The sequence below is a fragment of the Macrosteles quadrilineatus genome, unplaced genomic scaffold, assembly GCF_028750875.1.
Source record: "Macrosteles quadrilineatus isolate MER2022 unplaced genomic scaffold, UCM_ALF_1.0 Scaffold_7__1_contigs__length_78375512, whole genome shotgun sequence".
NCBI classification, from domain to species: Eukaryota; Metazoa; Arthropoda; class Insecta; order Hemiptera; family Cicadellidae; genus Macrosteles; species Macrosteles quadrilineatus.
The window spans coordinates 34,808,215-34,823,348 of NW_026542600.1; the positions used below are offsets into that span (position 1 = coordinate 34,808,215).

The window sequence follows — 15,134 nt, forward strand, 5'->3', positions numbered from 1 at the left end:
AATTAAATAACAATATAGTTTTCTAATATTAGATTATTTTTCACATTTGTATTTCAGAAAATTATAAATCCATCCTAAATTACAAGGCTCAGTAAGAATAAGTAATATTTATTTCAATTGACCTTCATAAAAGAAATAGGACACAACATTTGTACAAGGTTACAAGGTTATTCATTACATAGTTACAAGGTGATTCAGTGTTTACAGTAAAATATATCTAAATTTAAATAGCCACTTACATGAAAATAAAAGCTTTATTTCAACTTGCTCTTCAAAATCTAATATTTATTTCACAACTTAAAAAATCATCAATTTGTAAAAGGGATTTTTGACAATCCAGTCATACAGTTTATTTGTTTAAATACTGAAAGAACCTAATTTTGCTTCTTCAGGCAGCTTATTAAAAAACATCATACAAGTTAATTTATGTGAATGTTTGGTTTTTGCCAACATTTAGCTCACTATTGTAATGAATGGAACATTACCATCTTACCAGTTCTTTGTTTGGACTCCCTTTTTGTTGATGTTGAGTTTACTAGCATCACCATTTATGTTGAGTTAATTTTTGAGCCCGTGAACCAGCATGATCGCTCCATTTGAAAGAGGTTTTATGGGGGAGTCCATTTTTGACCCTCAAAACATAAAACTTAAAACCGTTTTCATGGATATATCTTTTTTGATCGTCTGTAAAAAATTTGCATTTCATATTAATCTATTGAAATTTTGCTAAGAATATTATTTATTTCCTCCCTTGAAGCAGAAAGTCTCATTAAACCTAATTTTATTGAAATATGGACTAAATCTGACATTTTTAAGGAAATATTTTAGTGTAAATCAAACATGGTGTCTACTCTCCGGGAAATTCGGGAAAACCGGGAAAACTCCGGGAATTTTATCTTACCTTGAAATGTCCTGGAAAACTCCAGGAATCCACCCGAACCTCCGGGAATCCACAGCCCGGTCATCGGAATCGTCGGCTAACCAAACACTATTGCTTTTGTTGCCGAAATCGCGGGAGACGATTATCGGTGTCGCCGAAACGGCAAGATATCCTCACGGGTATTGCCGCGATCGCGGGAGACAATTATCGGTGTCGCCGAAACCGCAGGATATGCTCACGGGTATTGCCGCGATCGCGGGAGACGATTATCGGTGTTGCCGAAACCGCGATATATGTTCACGGGTATTGCCACGATCGCGGGAGACGATTATCGGTGTCGCCGAAACCGCAGGATATGCTCACGGGTATTGCCGCGATCGTGGGAGACGATTATCGGTGTTGCCGAAACCGCAGGATATGCTCACGGGTATTGCCGCGATCGTGGGAGACGATTATCGGTGTCGCCGAAACCGCAGGATATGCTCACGGGTATTGCCGCGATCGCGGGAGACGATTATTGGTGTTGCCGAAACCGCACGATATGCTCACGGGTATTGCCGCGATCGCGGGAGACGATTATCGGTGTTGCCGAAACCGCAGGATATGCTCACAGGTATTCCTGCGATCGTGGGAGACGATTATCGGTGTCGCTGAAATAATAAAATATGCGAACCTGTTTTGCCGCGATCGGTTGCCTGTGTTGACGAGACTGCAAGATATGCTCACTGGTATTCCCACGATCGCAGGAGATAATAGCTGGTGTCGCCTTACCTATTAGTTATACTGTTTTATTATGTTATATAAAATATTGTTCTTTGGAAAAGTTTTGTTTTAAATTAAAATAATCATTAATAGTAATAATAAATTATTATTAGCGGGTTGCGATTAGTTGAACGGGTTCCGATAGTAGTTCTTAAAATTCAGGAATTTGTCTTGAATTCTCCTGGAAAACTCCTTGAATTTTTCAAACCAGGTTTAGTAGACACCATGTCAAATTAGTCTGCAAGTTTGTTGCAGCAGGGCTATTTTCTTATCATGATAGGAAATGTCTTCAATAAATCCGTACATAAAATTTTGTCAGTGTTTCCAAACCATACCAAATAGTTTTCTTTACTAATGGTTGTTTCTGCAGCAACAAATTAAATTGAAATCGTGTTTCAGCTAGTGCAAGTGGCTCAGTGTTCCGTATCCAGTTGGGAAACCAATCTGAAGTAGATCCAGAAGAAATAAATGTGACTTTTAATGATGTTAAAGGAGTAAGTATACTAAAAGTTAAGTAGTCGGGTTGGGTAGCAGGAAAATATTTCAGTTCTGGCGGGGAGGCTGCAATTTTAGGTCGTTATAATATACAAGTTTCTGAACCTAAAACCGCTCAGACCCCAATTTTTTAGGATCTCGGTCGTCCGTAATGACGTCATCAAGATGGCGGCCGTAATAGGATGCTGGGTTGCCATGAATTGGCTATAATGACCGAATGCCTGAACCGATTTTTATGAAATTTGGCACACAAGTGCTTGAATACATTATCTTGGCCTAGGTTGTCAATGGTCGAGTTTGATCAAGGCATCTAAAAATAAAATGGCAAAATGGCGGCCGTTAACTAAAATAAAAAAAAAAATCTCAGTGTTTTGTGTTATCAACTCCCTCCAGAGATCTGCAGCAACCTGAATATTCCTTGCATTCAAAGGTTGCATTACCGTCTCTGCATGTCATGGAATAGGCAAAATGCCCCCCCACAGCAAACCTGCAGATTAAGTGAGTTTCCATTTCCCTGATTTGATTTTCAATTAAATCAATTTCAATAACATTAAATGTCATTAGAACCTAGGTTTGCTGCTACAGGGAGATTAATAAAGTGAGATTTATTAATATATTAATAGCTTAGATTAAAATAAATAAATTTGCCAAGTTTCATTAAAATATAATCATAAACAAGCAAACTACAACATTTTATGTACTCTCCGTAATAATAACTTGGGAATTTTAAATTTACAATGTTTTGAATTTTCTCCGTTATTTATAATTATAATTATTTTATGTTTTCGGAAAAACTGTTGCGCACAAATTTGTTGATTTTCCCCAATTTCTGTATTTTCCCCCGTAATTCAGGTAAAAAAATTATTTGAAACAAATCAATCATATTTCCACGAAGGGAAATAAATTGCCTACATTTCATAATACAGTAGAGTCCCGTTAGTCCGAAATGGTTGGGACCGGACCCATTTCGGATTACCAAATATTTCGGATTAAACTTTTTTTTTTGAAAATTAAAAAAATAGATTTAAAACTTTTTTAAAAATTTGTTAATAAAATTTTTTTTGTCTTAGGACGCTATGCTTGAGCCCGGGGTTGTTTTTCACATTACTTAAGGCTAGACCTAGTGGCTGCAGCATTATCACTTGATAAAATCCATTTGTGATTTGGCGGATTGGAACCCGGGACGAAAATGAAAAATTTTAATAACTAAAATGGTTAAATATTTACTAAAATACTCTAAAAAAAAGTCTATCTCGCTCGGCCGCTACAGAATACTTTGACGAGGTACAGCTAACTGTGTTAAAAGTTAAATAAAAAGAATAAAAAAAAGTTTTTTACAAAACTTTTAGTTATATTTAAATTTAAAAAAAATTCCTTTTTTGGTTTCGGATTAAGCGGAATTTCGGATTACCGAAGTTTGGATTATCGGGACTCCACTGTATCTTAGATTGTCTGTAAAAAATTTAGTGTAAAATGCTAGGCCTCTGCTTTTAAAAATTATTCCAAATTTTTTTTTATTTTTTCACATTTTACAAAAAAACCACCAACAGTGATTGCTGATATTTTATTTTATTCAAAATCACCTTTCTTTTCTGAACAAAACAAGTATGAATACGACTAGGTTACAGTACTTTAGGCACTGTGAACTGTTAAAAAACCTCTGCAAAATGGCCAAAATTTCCAGGGCACCGAGCAATTTTGCATTAATCAGGCCAGGCCAGTCCTAGGGTTAATGAGCTAAACTACTGCATCAACGAGTTCTTGGAAGTACTTGACTTGCCTACAACAATTATTGTCATGATAAAATATTACCCAAATGGTTTAGGGACTGCTAATGGGTTTTTTATTGCACCATTACAATAAATTATGAAAATCCTGAACAAACATCTGATAAACCTTTTTATATGCTCCTAATCAACAACAGTGAATTGAAAATTAATTGTTATAGTCTGTACCGAACCGAAATTGTACAGAGTAAAATACTGTACCGAACCGACGACGGTAATTAGGCCAGAACCGTACCTACTTTATTGGTGCACCGCAGACCCCTATCATAAACAAACACCTGATAAGCCTTTTATGTGCTCGGAACCAACCACCATTGACTATGATAGTAAATTGAAAGTAATTTATTATTATATTAGGCTGTACCGAACTGATGACGGTAATTAGGCCAGAACCGTACCACTTTTAGTGCACCGCAGATCCCTAATAGGTACAGTAGTCGAAGCTAGTCTGGGCGCGCGGCTGCTCTAGGGCGGGGGTTGTAGAGGGGAGTGTTTATTGCTCGTTTCCAAAAACATCTGGCCCACACGACTTTCTGGGGTTGTTCAGCGCCTCACTGCTGTCTTCATGGCTTTGGCGTGGGGGACGGTTAGTACACAAGGGTCCGCGCGCCCAGACTAACTGCGACTACTGTATACAATGACGGGTTTCTGGAGTTGTATAAAAAACCCATGTAGTAAATTCGGTGAAATAAGAAAAAAATTCTAGTATCAAGAATCGGTTTTGAGAAATGCTTAATTTTGGTATCAACACATGCCTAGTTGAAACATACTTGATTTTCATTTTCTAGGTTGATGAGGCCAAGCAAGAACTCAAAGATGTTGTGGAGTTTCTTAAGAACCCTGAAAAGTTTTCATCATTGGGGGGGAAGTTGCCAAAGGGTAAGTAAAATGTGTGGTAAAATGAACTGTAGGAAATATATATTTATATTTATAGATAGATTACTTGTCTTTGTAATCCTGATTTAGTTATAGCACCAAGGCCGTTTCGGAGATTACTCCATCGTCGGGTGTAGTCGTACAATAAACTAAAATACTGTGGTATTTACATTTTTCAAGTTTTTTTTTCATTTTCATTATATTCATATTCAAACATCTTTATTCGTCATAAATCATGTACATTGGTGGTACAATGAATAGTTTCGGAATACTTAAAAATATAAATACCATTTCTATTTATGGGAGGTGGAAAACTCATTAAAAGAATATAATGCTAGATTTATTATAATGATCTTTTAGAATTTTCTTGAATTTAGATAGGTTTGTTTCTTCTTTTTTTTTTTGAATTCAGGGATAAATTTTAGAAAATTATAAGAAAGTAGGCTATAAGAATGCACTTAATTTATTACTTGATCAGATTAATGTTTTTTGGCGATAAGAATTGTTTCATAAATATTGCCATAAACTGTAAAAACCTGTAATTCACAGCGTTAATTTTTTGCCGAATCATCTCGTTTAAGCTTAAGCTAATTCTGATAGCCTCTTTTTGCCGCTTCAGAATGCTATCCATATTTCATTTTTTTGTTGACCCATATATTGCTAAACGGTGTGCGGATATCCGAAATTTCAGGTCAGTTTGAGCCCAAATTTGATATCCGACACTATCCGTTAGACCTTATACAATGAGGTTTGAGCCTATCATTATTAGTTTCCCATGACATAATAATTTCAACACCACTCTTTCCCATCGACATTACAACAATTGTATATATGTATATAATATATGTGTCTTGGTCGATGAGTAGGCCTAATCGTCTATGGCACAAAACTTAAGATTCGTCGCCGTGGAAAATAACCGAATCAACAAATAAGTACAGTAATGACAATCGATATACCACGAACCTTAACAGTACCACATTACAATCAATCAGGAACAAGGCAGTTAGTTTAATCATAAATAAAACATACTCCCTTAGTAAATTTCTCATCCTTATGGAACAGCTGAAGCCAATTTTATTGTGAGGTCTGGCCGGTGTACTGTATATGTTGTGTTTTGTTTACAATTTGTTACTTGTTTTTTCAGCCATTTTAACCCCTTTTAACCAAATAAAACCATATAATCATAAACAATAACTCATCCTCTAGATATATATCCAAACAGTAGCGCACAAATCATTTAATTAATCCTAAAATAATAGAAACAAAATTTTGTCGACACTAGCCACCAGTGTCACCGGACATGAACTAGACATGAAAAACGAGCTTCAAAATTTACAATGGGATGACAAGTCTACTTGTGAAATCGTTTAGTCTATGGTTTAATTCAGTATCGACACATTATACATTCGAAAAGAGTTCAGCTATGATGTTTCAAAAAGAATTTTCAGTTTCCGATTCACCGATTAAAATTAATAGAAAGTACCCCCGCCGCAGCAAACCTGCAGAAAATGCATTTTCCAAATTTGATCAAAATATGTTCATAAACAAGCAAGCTACAACAGTTTACTTATTCTCCTTAAGAATAATACGGGAATTTTCTCCGTAACCATTAGGCGCATAATAACGCATCAATATACTAAATTATTTGTTTTTTAAGCCCTACAAAATGGTTTGGAAAGAAATTACAAAATTTTATGTTTTTTGGGTCAAAAATGGGAAAAACCAATTTTTACCTCTTAAAACCCCTCATAAACCCCCGTTCCCATAGTCCGATCATGCTGGTTCGCGAACTCATTAGAATAAATGTAGGTATACACGCTTATACCAAATTTCATCAAAATTGGATGATTTTTGTACGAGTTATCGTGCTAACGGACACACACACACACACACACACACACATATATATATATATATATATATGTATAAATTTGAACGGATGGTGTTTTTGGCCTCTAGAGACCTCAAAACAAAAAAGTAAATCAGTCCCGGGTTCAGGTCACAGGGTAATTGCAGTATGACTTGCGGTCACGGCATGATCGTCGGTATGACTCCACGGTCACGGGGCGATCGTCGGTATGACTTCACGGTCACGGGGTGATCGTCGGTATGACTCCGCATTCAAGGCTTGATCGTTGTTATGACTCCATGGTCACTGCGTGATCGTCGGTATGACTCACGGTCACAGCGTGATCATCGGTATGACTCCGCGGTCACGGCACGATCGTCGTTATCACTTTGCTGTCACGACAAGATCGTCGGTATGACTCGCGGTCACGGCGCGATCGTCTGTAAGACGTGCGGTCTCGGCTGGATGGTCGTTATGACTCTGCGGTCACGGCACGATCGTCGAAAACGACTCGCGGTCATGGCGCGATCGTCGAAATCACTTCGCCTCCTGCGTTCGCGTAACTATCGTGAACATCTCTTGCGATAGCGGCGTCATCGTCACTCACAAAGCGGCAAAATCGCTGACGATCGGATCAAATCCCGTCCCGAAAAATTCCCGAATCAAATGTAATCCCGTCCCGATAATCAGGAATATTTTTTTTCCCGAAAATTTCCCGAAATTTCGGGACCCGTCCATCCCTAGTCTTGTCATAGTAATTAAAAAAAATTTAGATGAAAGAAAATGAACTTTGCCAATTGGTTATCAAAATTTATTATTTATTTATGGCAGGTGTTCTGCTGGTGGGACCTCCAGGCACAGGAAAAACATTGTTGGCAAGGGCCGTTGCTGGGGAAGCAGGAGTACCATTTTTCCATGCTGCAGGACCAGAATTTGATGAAATCCTTGTGGGACAGGGTGCTAGAAGAGTCCGAGACCTGTTCAGTGAGTATCTGTTTTTGATAGATTATCAAATGTACCCCCACTACCCCTAAGGCCAAAATTTTCAAAATTATCCGTCATTACTGTAGCTTCTCATATCCAAGGAGATTGCCCCAAAGTGATTTCATTATCTCAAATAAATAGTTAAAAAGTTTATAGGGGGTGCAAGTTACTTTTTAGTCAACCTCACGGTTAATTGGATTTGATTTGTTTTAGGGTGCCATTTTGTTGTTAGCTGTCCGATTTTTGTTTTCTTGATGTCAATTAATTACTAAAATATAATTAAGGTTATTACAATCTGCAGTTCCAAAATTGTAGTTTGTACTTTGTAGTTAGGCTACATGTTTTGGCAGAATGTCATGTCAAACTATCTTAGTACAGGAACATAAAAATCCACTTATTGTAGCTTAATAGCTTGATGTTCCTGTACTACGATAGATTGACAATGGCGTTCTGCCGATACATGTAAATACAAAGTACAAACTACAATTTTGGAACTACAGACGAGGTAATAACCTTCACCTTATTTTAGTCTAACAGTTTTGGGGCTACAACAATGTATTCTAATCAATTAATTAGTTCCATAAAGACCTATAAAATGATACCAAAGAATATACTTACCATTTGAAATTGTTGAGCAACCCCCAACCCCTAAGGACAACATTTTCAAAATTAACCATCATTATTGTAGCCCCTCATAATCCACAGGTTTATAAAAAAAGAAATGTACAATCAGATCTAAATCCATTGTAAATAACATTGGCACAATGGATAAATAAGTGTTCTGCCACGAGGAAGACAGAACACTAATGTTTTCGTTTAAGAACATATTGTAAACAAACCATAACTTTACCTACAACTCAGGCTATGATGGTGCTTGTTTTGAAACCATGTTAAAACTTTGAAAATTCAAAAATCCTAAACAATTTTATTTTACTTGATTAATTTTAGAATCGTTTACAATTTACATTATTTTCATCTTAGCTTTTATACGATAAAGTACAATGAGGGGGTAATTTTCTTCTTCATTAATCACCGATTTAAATACATCTATGCATTGTGAAATATGTTAAACATTTCAGAAGCGGCGAAGGAGAGGGCTCCCTGCGTGATATTTATTGATGAAATCGACTCAGTTGGAGCAAAAAGAACGAATGCTGTTCTTCACCCGTACGCAAACCAAACCATCAACCAGCTTCTGTCAGAAATGGATGGGTAAGTCACTTAATAGTATAATAACCCTACATGTTTCAAATGACTTATCTTAAATCTAGTGAGAAAATCAATAATTCCCTGACAAAACCACGGCACTCCAAAATACTTAAATTGTGCGCTCAGGTTCAAGGGTGCTTTGAGAAAAAGAAGAGCTTCATTAAAATATTTGTATTCAATAATTGTACAAACGTTCAAGATGTGGTCACTAGGGTTTTGATCTGGTGTCATGAGCACCCCAAGATCACTAACTCGATCGGCTCTCCTGATAATTACTCCTTGTAGACAGTAATTAAATTGAAGGGTCTGTCTAGCTCTTAGAGAATGACGTAACTTGACACTTGGCCGGGTTCAAGTCCATTCCATTTCGAAGACACCACTCAATTACTCCATCCATGTCATTCTGCAGCTCAACTTGTTCCACCGATCCAACTTCTCTATACAGCTTGTCATCATTGGCAAGCAGAAGAAAATGTCCTTTGATGAACTCAGCTATATCATTAATAAATAGACTAAACAAAAATGGTCCAAGATGAGAGCCTTGCGGAACACCTTAAGTTGCATGTATAGGTCTAGAGAGGGCTAGAGCATGTTGAACTCGGAGAGTGCGATGTGTCAAGTAGCTCCATCGATCCATTGATTCCAAAAGCCTTCAACTTGTTCAACAGGTGGGGGTGGCTAATTATATCAAATGCCTTGTTGAAGTCCAGGTAGATACAATCCAGTTGATTTCCATTGGAAAATGCGGATAGGATACGGCCAGTAAATACGGTTAGGTTTTTAGTTGTTGATCTTCCTGACCTGAAGCCATGCTATGCTGTTCATTGATTATAGTGTTCTCTGTTCTTAAATGCAAAGGACATTCTATCGAGGACCAAGCTCTCAAAAACCTTTGCTAGAGCTGGCTGAATAACGATCGGTCAAATCACTTTTCTTTTGAATTGGTACAATGAATCCCTCTTTCATATTTTGAGGAAATATTCCCGCTTGCAACAATTTGTTGAAATAGAGAGTTATTATTGGAGCCAAGGGTTCAGCACAAAATTTGAGCAGACTGGCTGGTATCGCATCTGGTCCGGCCCCCTATTTAGGATCAAGATCCTTAAGTTTTTTCTCGATTGTAAATGTTGAAACAGTTATGCTTGCCAACTTTATGTCCATATTGTATGAATAGTTCGGGGCTTCATTCACTGGTGGTCTGTATATCGAAGAAAAAAACTCAGCGGACATTTCACACATACCAAGTGGATTAGTTGCGACTCTGTCATCTAGATGAAGAATTTCCTGCGTTGAAGGCGATTTTCGTAGATTTCGAATATAGCTCCAAAAGACGTTGGGATCACTGTCAAGACTCTCGCCGATTTTGTTGATGTAGTTAGAGTGGCACACTCTTGCTAGCCTTTTTCACTGGCTCCGAATTTCTCTGAGTTTATCCAGATCAGCAAGATTATGAAACTTCTTGAATTTCGCATGTACTTGTTTCTTTTTGGATACAAGACATCTTAACTCCCTAGTAAACCATGGAGGGAAGGATGTCCGTTGCACGGGTCTTAATGGACAATTCAGGAAAATAGTTTCCTTTAAGTTGTTGCTCAATTGCCTTTAAAAATCAATAAACAATTCTTCAATGCAGTCAATAGAAACTGTAGCAGGGTAAGGTTGTTTTTGAACCCACTTATACACTTCTTGGAGGTTGCACTTACGATAATCAGGCTCGAAAGTTGGAGGTTGTACATTACTAACTTGGTGGGTACAAATTTCCATTGTCAAAGCAGGATGGTTATCATCAGGAACAATTAAAGGATGGTCAGAAGCATACACGTTCAATGCAGGATTTAACGAAAACACAAGGTCAAGCAAAACACCCTTTGAATTTTTATTCCGTTGATTTGTTCAAGCTGCAAGTAGTCCCTCAAGTCCAGCAAATGTCGACTACCCAGGGGCGCACAGAATTTGGAGCCATTTTTCCAATCTACAACGGGCTGGTTAAAATCACCAGCGACGATCGTTTAAGGGCTCCTGGACGAAGAGAAGTGCACACTTCTTCAGTCGCATCACAGAATGAGGAGTATACTTCGGATGCAAAATATTGGGGAATATAGGCAGCACTAATCAGGACCGTTAGTCCAGGAAGCTGAACGTTTACAAATACATGTTCCACGTTGGTAATTGAAGGATGGATATCAATGGATGGGAAGTTCCGATGTACTGCGTCCAAGACGCCTCCTCCTGACTGCTTCCTACTTGTCCGTTGCATTTAAGTGCGAAAAATCCAATACACAGGTCTTCGCACCACAGACTGAATAAACCCGCCCTGTATCTAGTTTTCAATGGCGCTAGTATTTTCAGTTGGCAATACTGGATTCTAGCTTGGAGTGACGTGGTTCAACAACTAGATAAGCTTCCCTCCTGGGTTATCCCTGTTAGCACCCAGAGAGTTAAGGGTGTCACCACCTTTGGTGGATAGGTTCATCTGGGTGGGTCCCACTTCTATACCTGCCTCCTTTTGGGAAACCCTGATGGCCTGGCAGTGATGTTGAGCTAGATGGGCAAATGAAGTAGATTGGGCGCTGGGATCAAGCCCGCTGGGGGTATCTGGGGATCTATCGCCCTGGTTATCTCTGGTTTCCCAGTAATGGGTAGGCCTCGATCGGGTTGTGGTGTAAATAGGTGGGTTCCCCCGTCAGCTTGCTGTCGGTCCCCTTCCTCCTGGCTTTGATGGTGGGCTCTGGCCTGTCAGGGATTAGATAGTTCCCGAGTGTTGCTTGCACTGCAGGGCTAGAGATATACAAGGGCTAGGCCACGCGAGCTCAGAAAGTGATGCCAGGTGGCTCCCCACCACTCCGCCGCTGTGACGTCACGGCGATACCTCGGGCTCCCGGCACCTTATATCTTTGCCTGTGTGAGCGTTGGTATTACCGCACATTTAGCGTTTATTAAGCTCTATGTTGGACATTTATTATTAGGTATTAATGTATTTTATAAAAGTAATTGATTTTCAAATAGGATTTACGTATAACATCAATTTAAATAAGTAAAAAATTAACTTAAGTAGATATTTAAGGATGGGTGTGGAATGTAAAGCGATGCCTAAGATTACTGTAGTTATTGATCTGTGTTCGAATTGCTCGAATGTATCTTAATGTATGGATTATTAATTGTATTTATTTATTACTTATTCATACCTTTTAGGATTCATTGAGGTTATATAAAATACATTGAGGTTGTATAAAAATACATTACCTATACTTAGTATTTGTAACTTTTACAGGAAGGAAAATAATTTCAATTAATCAATTACATTTTATCATAGGCCCTACATTTTTCAATAAATTAAAATAACATATAGTTGCAAAAAGACATTAAGTTGCCTGACTAACTAACCTCATTCTCTGTTGACCAATAACTAACAAGTCGAGTTTTGGTGTGATTTTACTTTATCAGTTTACATCGTGATTATACGTTGTAAATGTTTGGCTGCGATATTATTTATTGTGCCTCGACTGTAATGTGACATTACTTTTATAAACTTAAGACATTATTTTTTAGCCAGTTTTTGTGAACTTCATCGACTGTTTACCAACAACGAATATCGCGGGTTTGACTTTATTATTTCAATCGTATTTATTAGTTGTAAAAATTGTACTTATTTAGTTTATAAACTGTTTTATGTGGAAAGACTTACTTAATTTGAGGTCTGGGACATTACTTTTAGCCCGTTTTTGAAACATTTCGTCATAATTAAGAAACGATTTAATCGCCAAATGAAAAAGGCACAGCAGCATTTTATAGAAAAAACTATAAAATATTTATTTTTGCATATTTGCCTTTATAACTATGTATATTCATGTAGGGGAATAAGTTTACTTTCATTTTATATAGTTGGTTTGCGGGATTTTAAAAATAATATATACGTGTGAATAACAAAATGTTTTTCTAGACAAATATCAACATTTATTAAAAGTGATGAACATTTATTGAAATGATCATTTTACATATACAACTCTTACTTCATTTTTTCTCCAATATTATTGCCTAAAAATGTTAACTTTTACTTTATCTCTTGATAATACATTAATTTGGTTTTTGTGAAATTTGTAGTGCAACATCGTGAAACTTGTCATTTCATTGTTTTTGGGCCATAACTTTGTTTAAGTGGCAATTGGAATCTTTTTACATTTCCATGTAGGGAAATAAACTCCTAACAATTTGTATATCTTATGAAACATTTTTGGTTCATGCAGCAATTTTTCTACCTACTGACAATATTCCCTACAATATTTTTAATATTTATGCTGTTGCCATTTTCAAATTCTTCATTTCATCACGAACACTTCAAGTTGGAAATAATAAATAAGGTTCATAGGTTTGATCTGTTGGTTTAGTTTATATGAATTTTTGACTGCAAAATCGCCAAAAATGCTTTGCCACTACATAGTTCGCCCATTGCAAGTTGGAGGGTTAACGAAACCCACTTTAAAATCACACTATAAAACTACATTATTATAAACACAATTATTAATATGCGCGTAGATGCCGGGCGACATGCACTGCCGTGCTAGGCTACCGTCGCGCCTCACGCCGATGTATCTCCGTTACGTCACTGAGGAGTGGCGGGGGAGGGGAAGTAGGATCAGGCGGCAACCGCTAACATCAAAGGAGTGAGCCAGCCCGTGTTGCGTTCAGGGCATTCCTCTATGGTCCTTCAGGGTTTCGGCCCTGGTGGAACCTATTTGGAGTGTACGTGCGACCAAGTAACCGGTATCCCTGGTTAGGATTGAGGGGCAACCCTCTTTCCGAAGGGTTGCTTCGGCAGCCGGTGAGCATGATGGCCTTAAGTCATCCACCCATGGTGCGTACAAGGTTGGTGCGTAAGTTCCGGCCGGCACCATGGGACCCGGGTTTCTGGATAGGTACCGGGTAGCCGTCGGGGTGTCTTTGCTCCTTCGACAATAAATAGTATGGTATGGTATGGTTAGCACCGCCCTCCAATCCCCACCTAAAGGACGACGAAGTGGGCTGGCGGTCTAGTCAATTGTTGACGAAGGGGATTCTCGTATTTAATAATTTAATTTTACAGGCTGGTCAACGGGATTGACGATGAAATAACTTGTTGACGAAGAGGTTTTTCGTATTTATATATTTAATTTAAAAAGACTGTCTGGTGGCCCGATGACGAAGTTAATTGTCAATATACTGGTAGGCTCCCAGTAAATACAGTTATAGGCTAATACTTTCCAAATTACAATGTATACAATAAAAAAAAAACTAATAAAATCAAGTTAAATAAGGAAATACCTCTAATGGAGTGCAGAGCAATTTCTATTAGATATTTTTTAAATTCTTTTTCAAATTTGCTGCCAATGGTTTTTAAATTTTTTTTTGAAAGATCAATTGTAAATTGATGGTTATTTTCCTTTTAATTTTTGATTGGTTACTGTTTCAATTCATTAGTATTACCATTAAATTATGTGTTGAGCCATGGAGAAGTATTTATGTACCTCTCAGTGGCTAGACGTAGAATCTAACAAGTAAAGTATAAGACTGATAGTCCATCATCATGTTGATAGAGATGAGGGATAGTCCATCGTCGTGTTGATAGAGATGAGCAGTGTTGGGAAGTAGCGTGCTACAAGTAGCGACGCTACAGTAGCGCGCTACTTTTTTTGTAGCGTTAGCTGTAGCTACGCTACTTTTAATATTTTGTAGCTTTAGCTGTAGCTAGCTACATTTTTGAAGTAGTTGTAGCGGAATTTTAGCTACTTTTCTCGCTACATTAACATTGTTTGAGATAGTGATTTTTATCATAACCTCAACCTTACGTGAAACCTTTCAAACTGAGATTTTCAAAAAAATTAGGCCTACTTTCTTGGCTTCATACAGCTGGTTGCAGCCGTTTCATTCCCTATACAACGTTGTGTGGACATGGAGGCCATTAAATGAGTGTTATCCACATTTTTGGCTCTCATTTCCTTAATTTACTACTCTATGATTACTGTCAGATTAAATAACACTTAGGGCGCTAGATGCAGACGACTTTTAAACGTTACCGGTGGGCGGTGACAAGAGAAGCTATTGAATGCTTGCAAGTGATTGACAGGGAAATTAGTAATCATTTTTTAGTTTCTTTATTATATCAATAGTGTTTCAACTTGGGTTTTAATGGAAACCAACCCTAAACCTTAAAATAATGAGAAAGCTGGTCTATCAACAATCGCTTCAGCTGTTGATTGTGGTTCATCATCACAAGCCCTTCCTTGGTTAGATTACGAAGATTTTTCAAAGGTTTACT

The 15,134-nt window shown here is 37.6% G+C and overlaps 1 protein-coding gene across 2 annotated transcripts in view; it reads left to right on the forward strand.

Annotated features, from left to right (window-relative positions):
• Positions 1-15,134, forward strand: part of LOC128998103 (ATP-dependent zinc metalloprotease YME1L-like) — a 54,132-nt gene that overhangs the window by 13,275 nt on the left and 25,723 nt on the right. For both annotated transcript variants that reach the window (XM_054424098.1, XM_054424099.1), the window contains exons 6-9: positions 2,042-2,136; positions 4,713-4,803; positions 7,481-7,633; positions 8,713-8,845. In XM_054424098.1, coding sequence (XP_054280073.1) covers positions 2,042-2,136; positions 4,713-4,803; positions 7,481-7,633; positions 8,713-8,845 — 472 coding nt within the window. The remainder of the gene's footprint in view (positions 1-2,041; positions 2,137-4,712; positions 4,804-7,480; positions 7,634-8,712; positions 8,846-15,134) is intronic.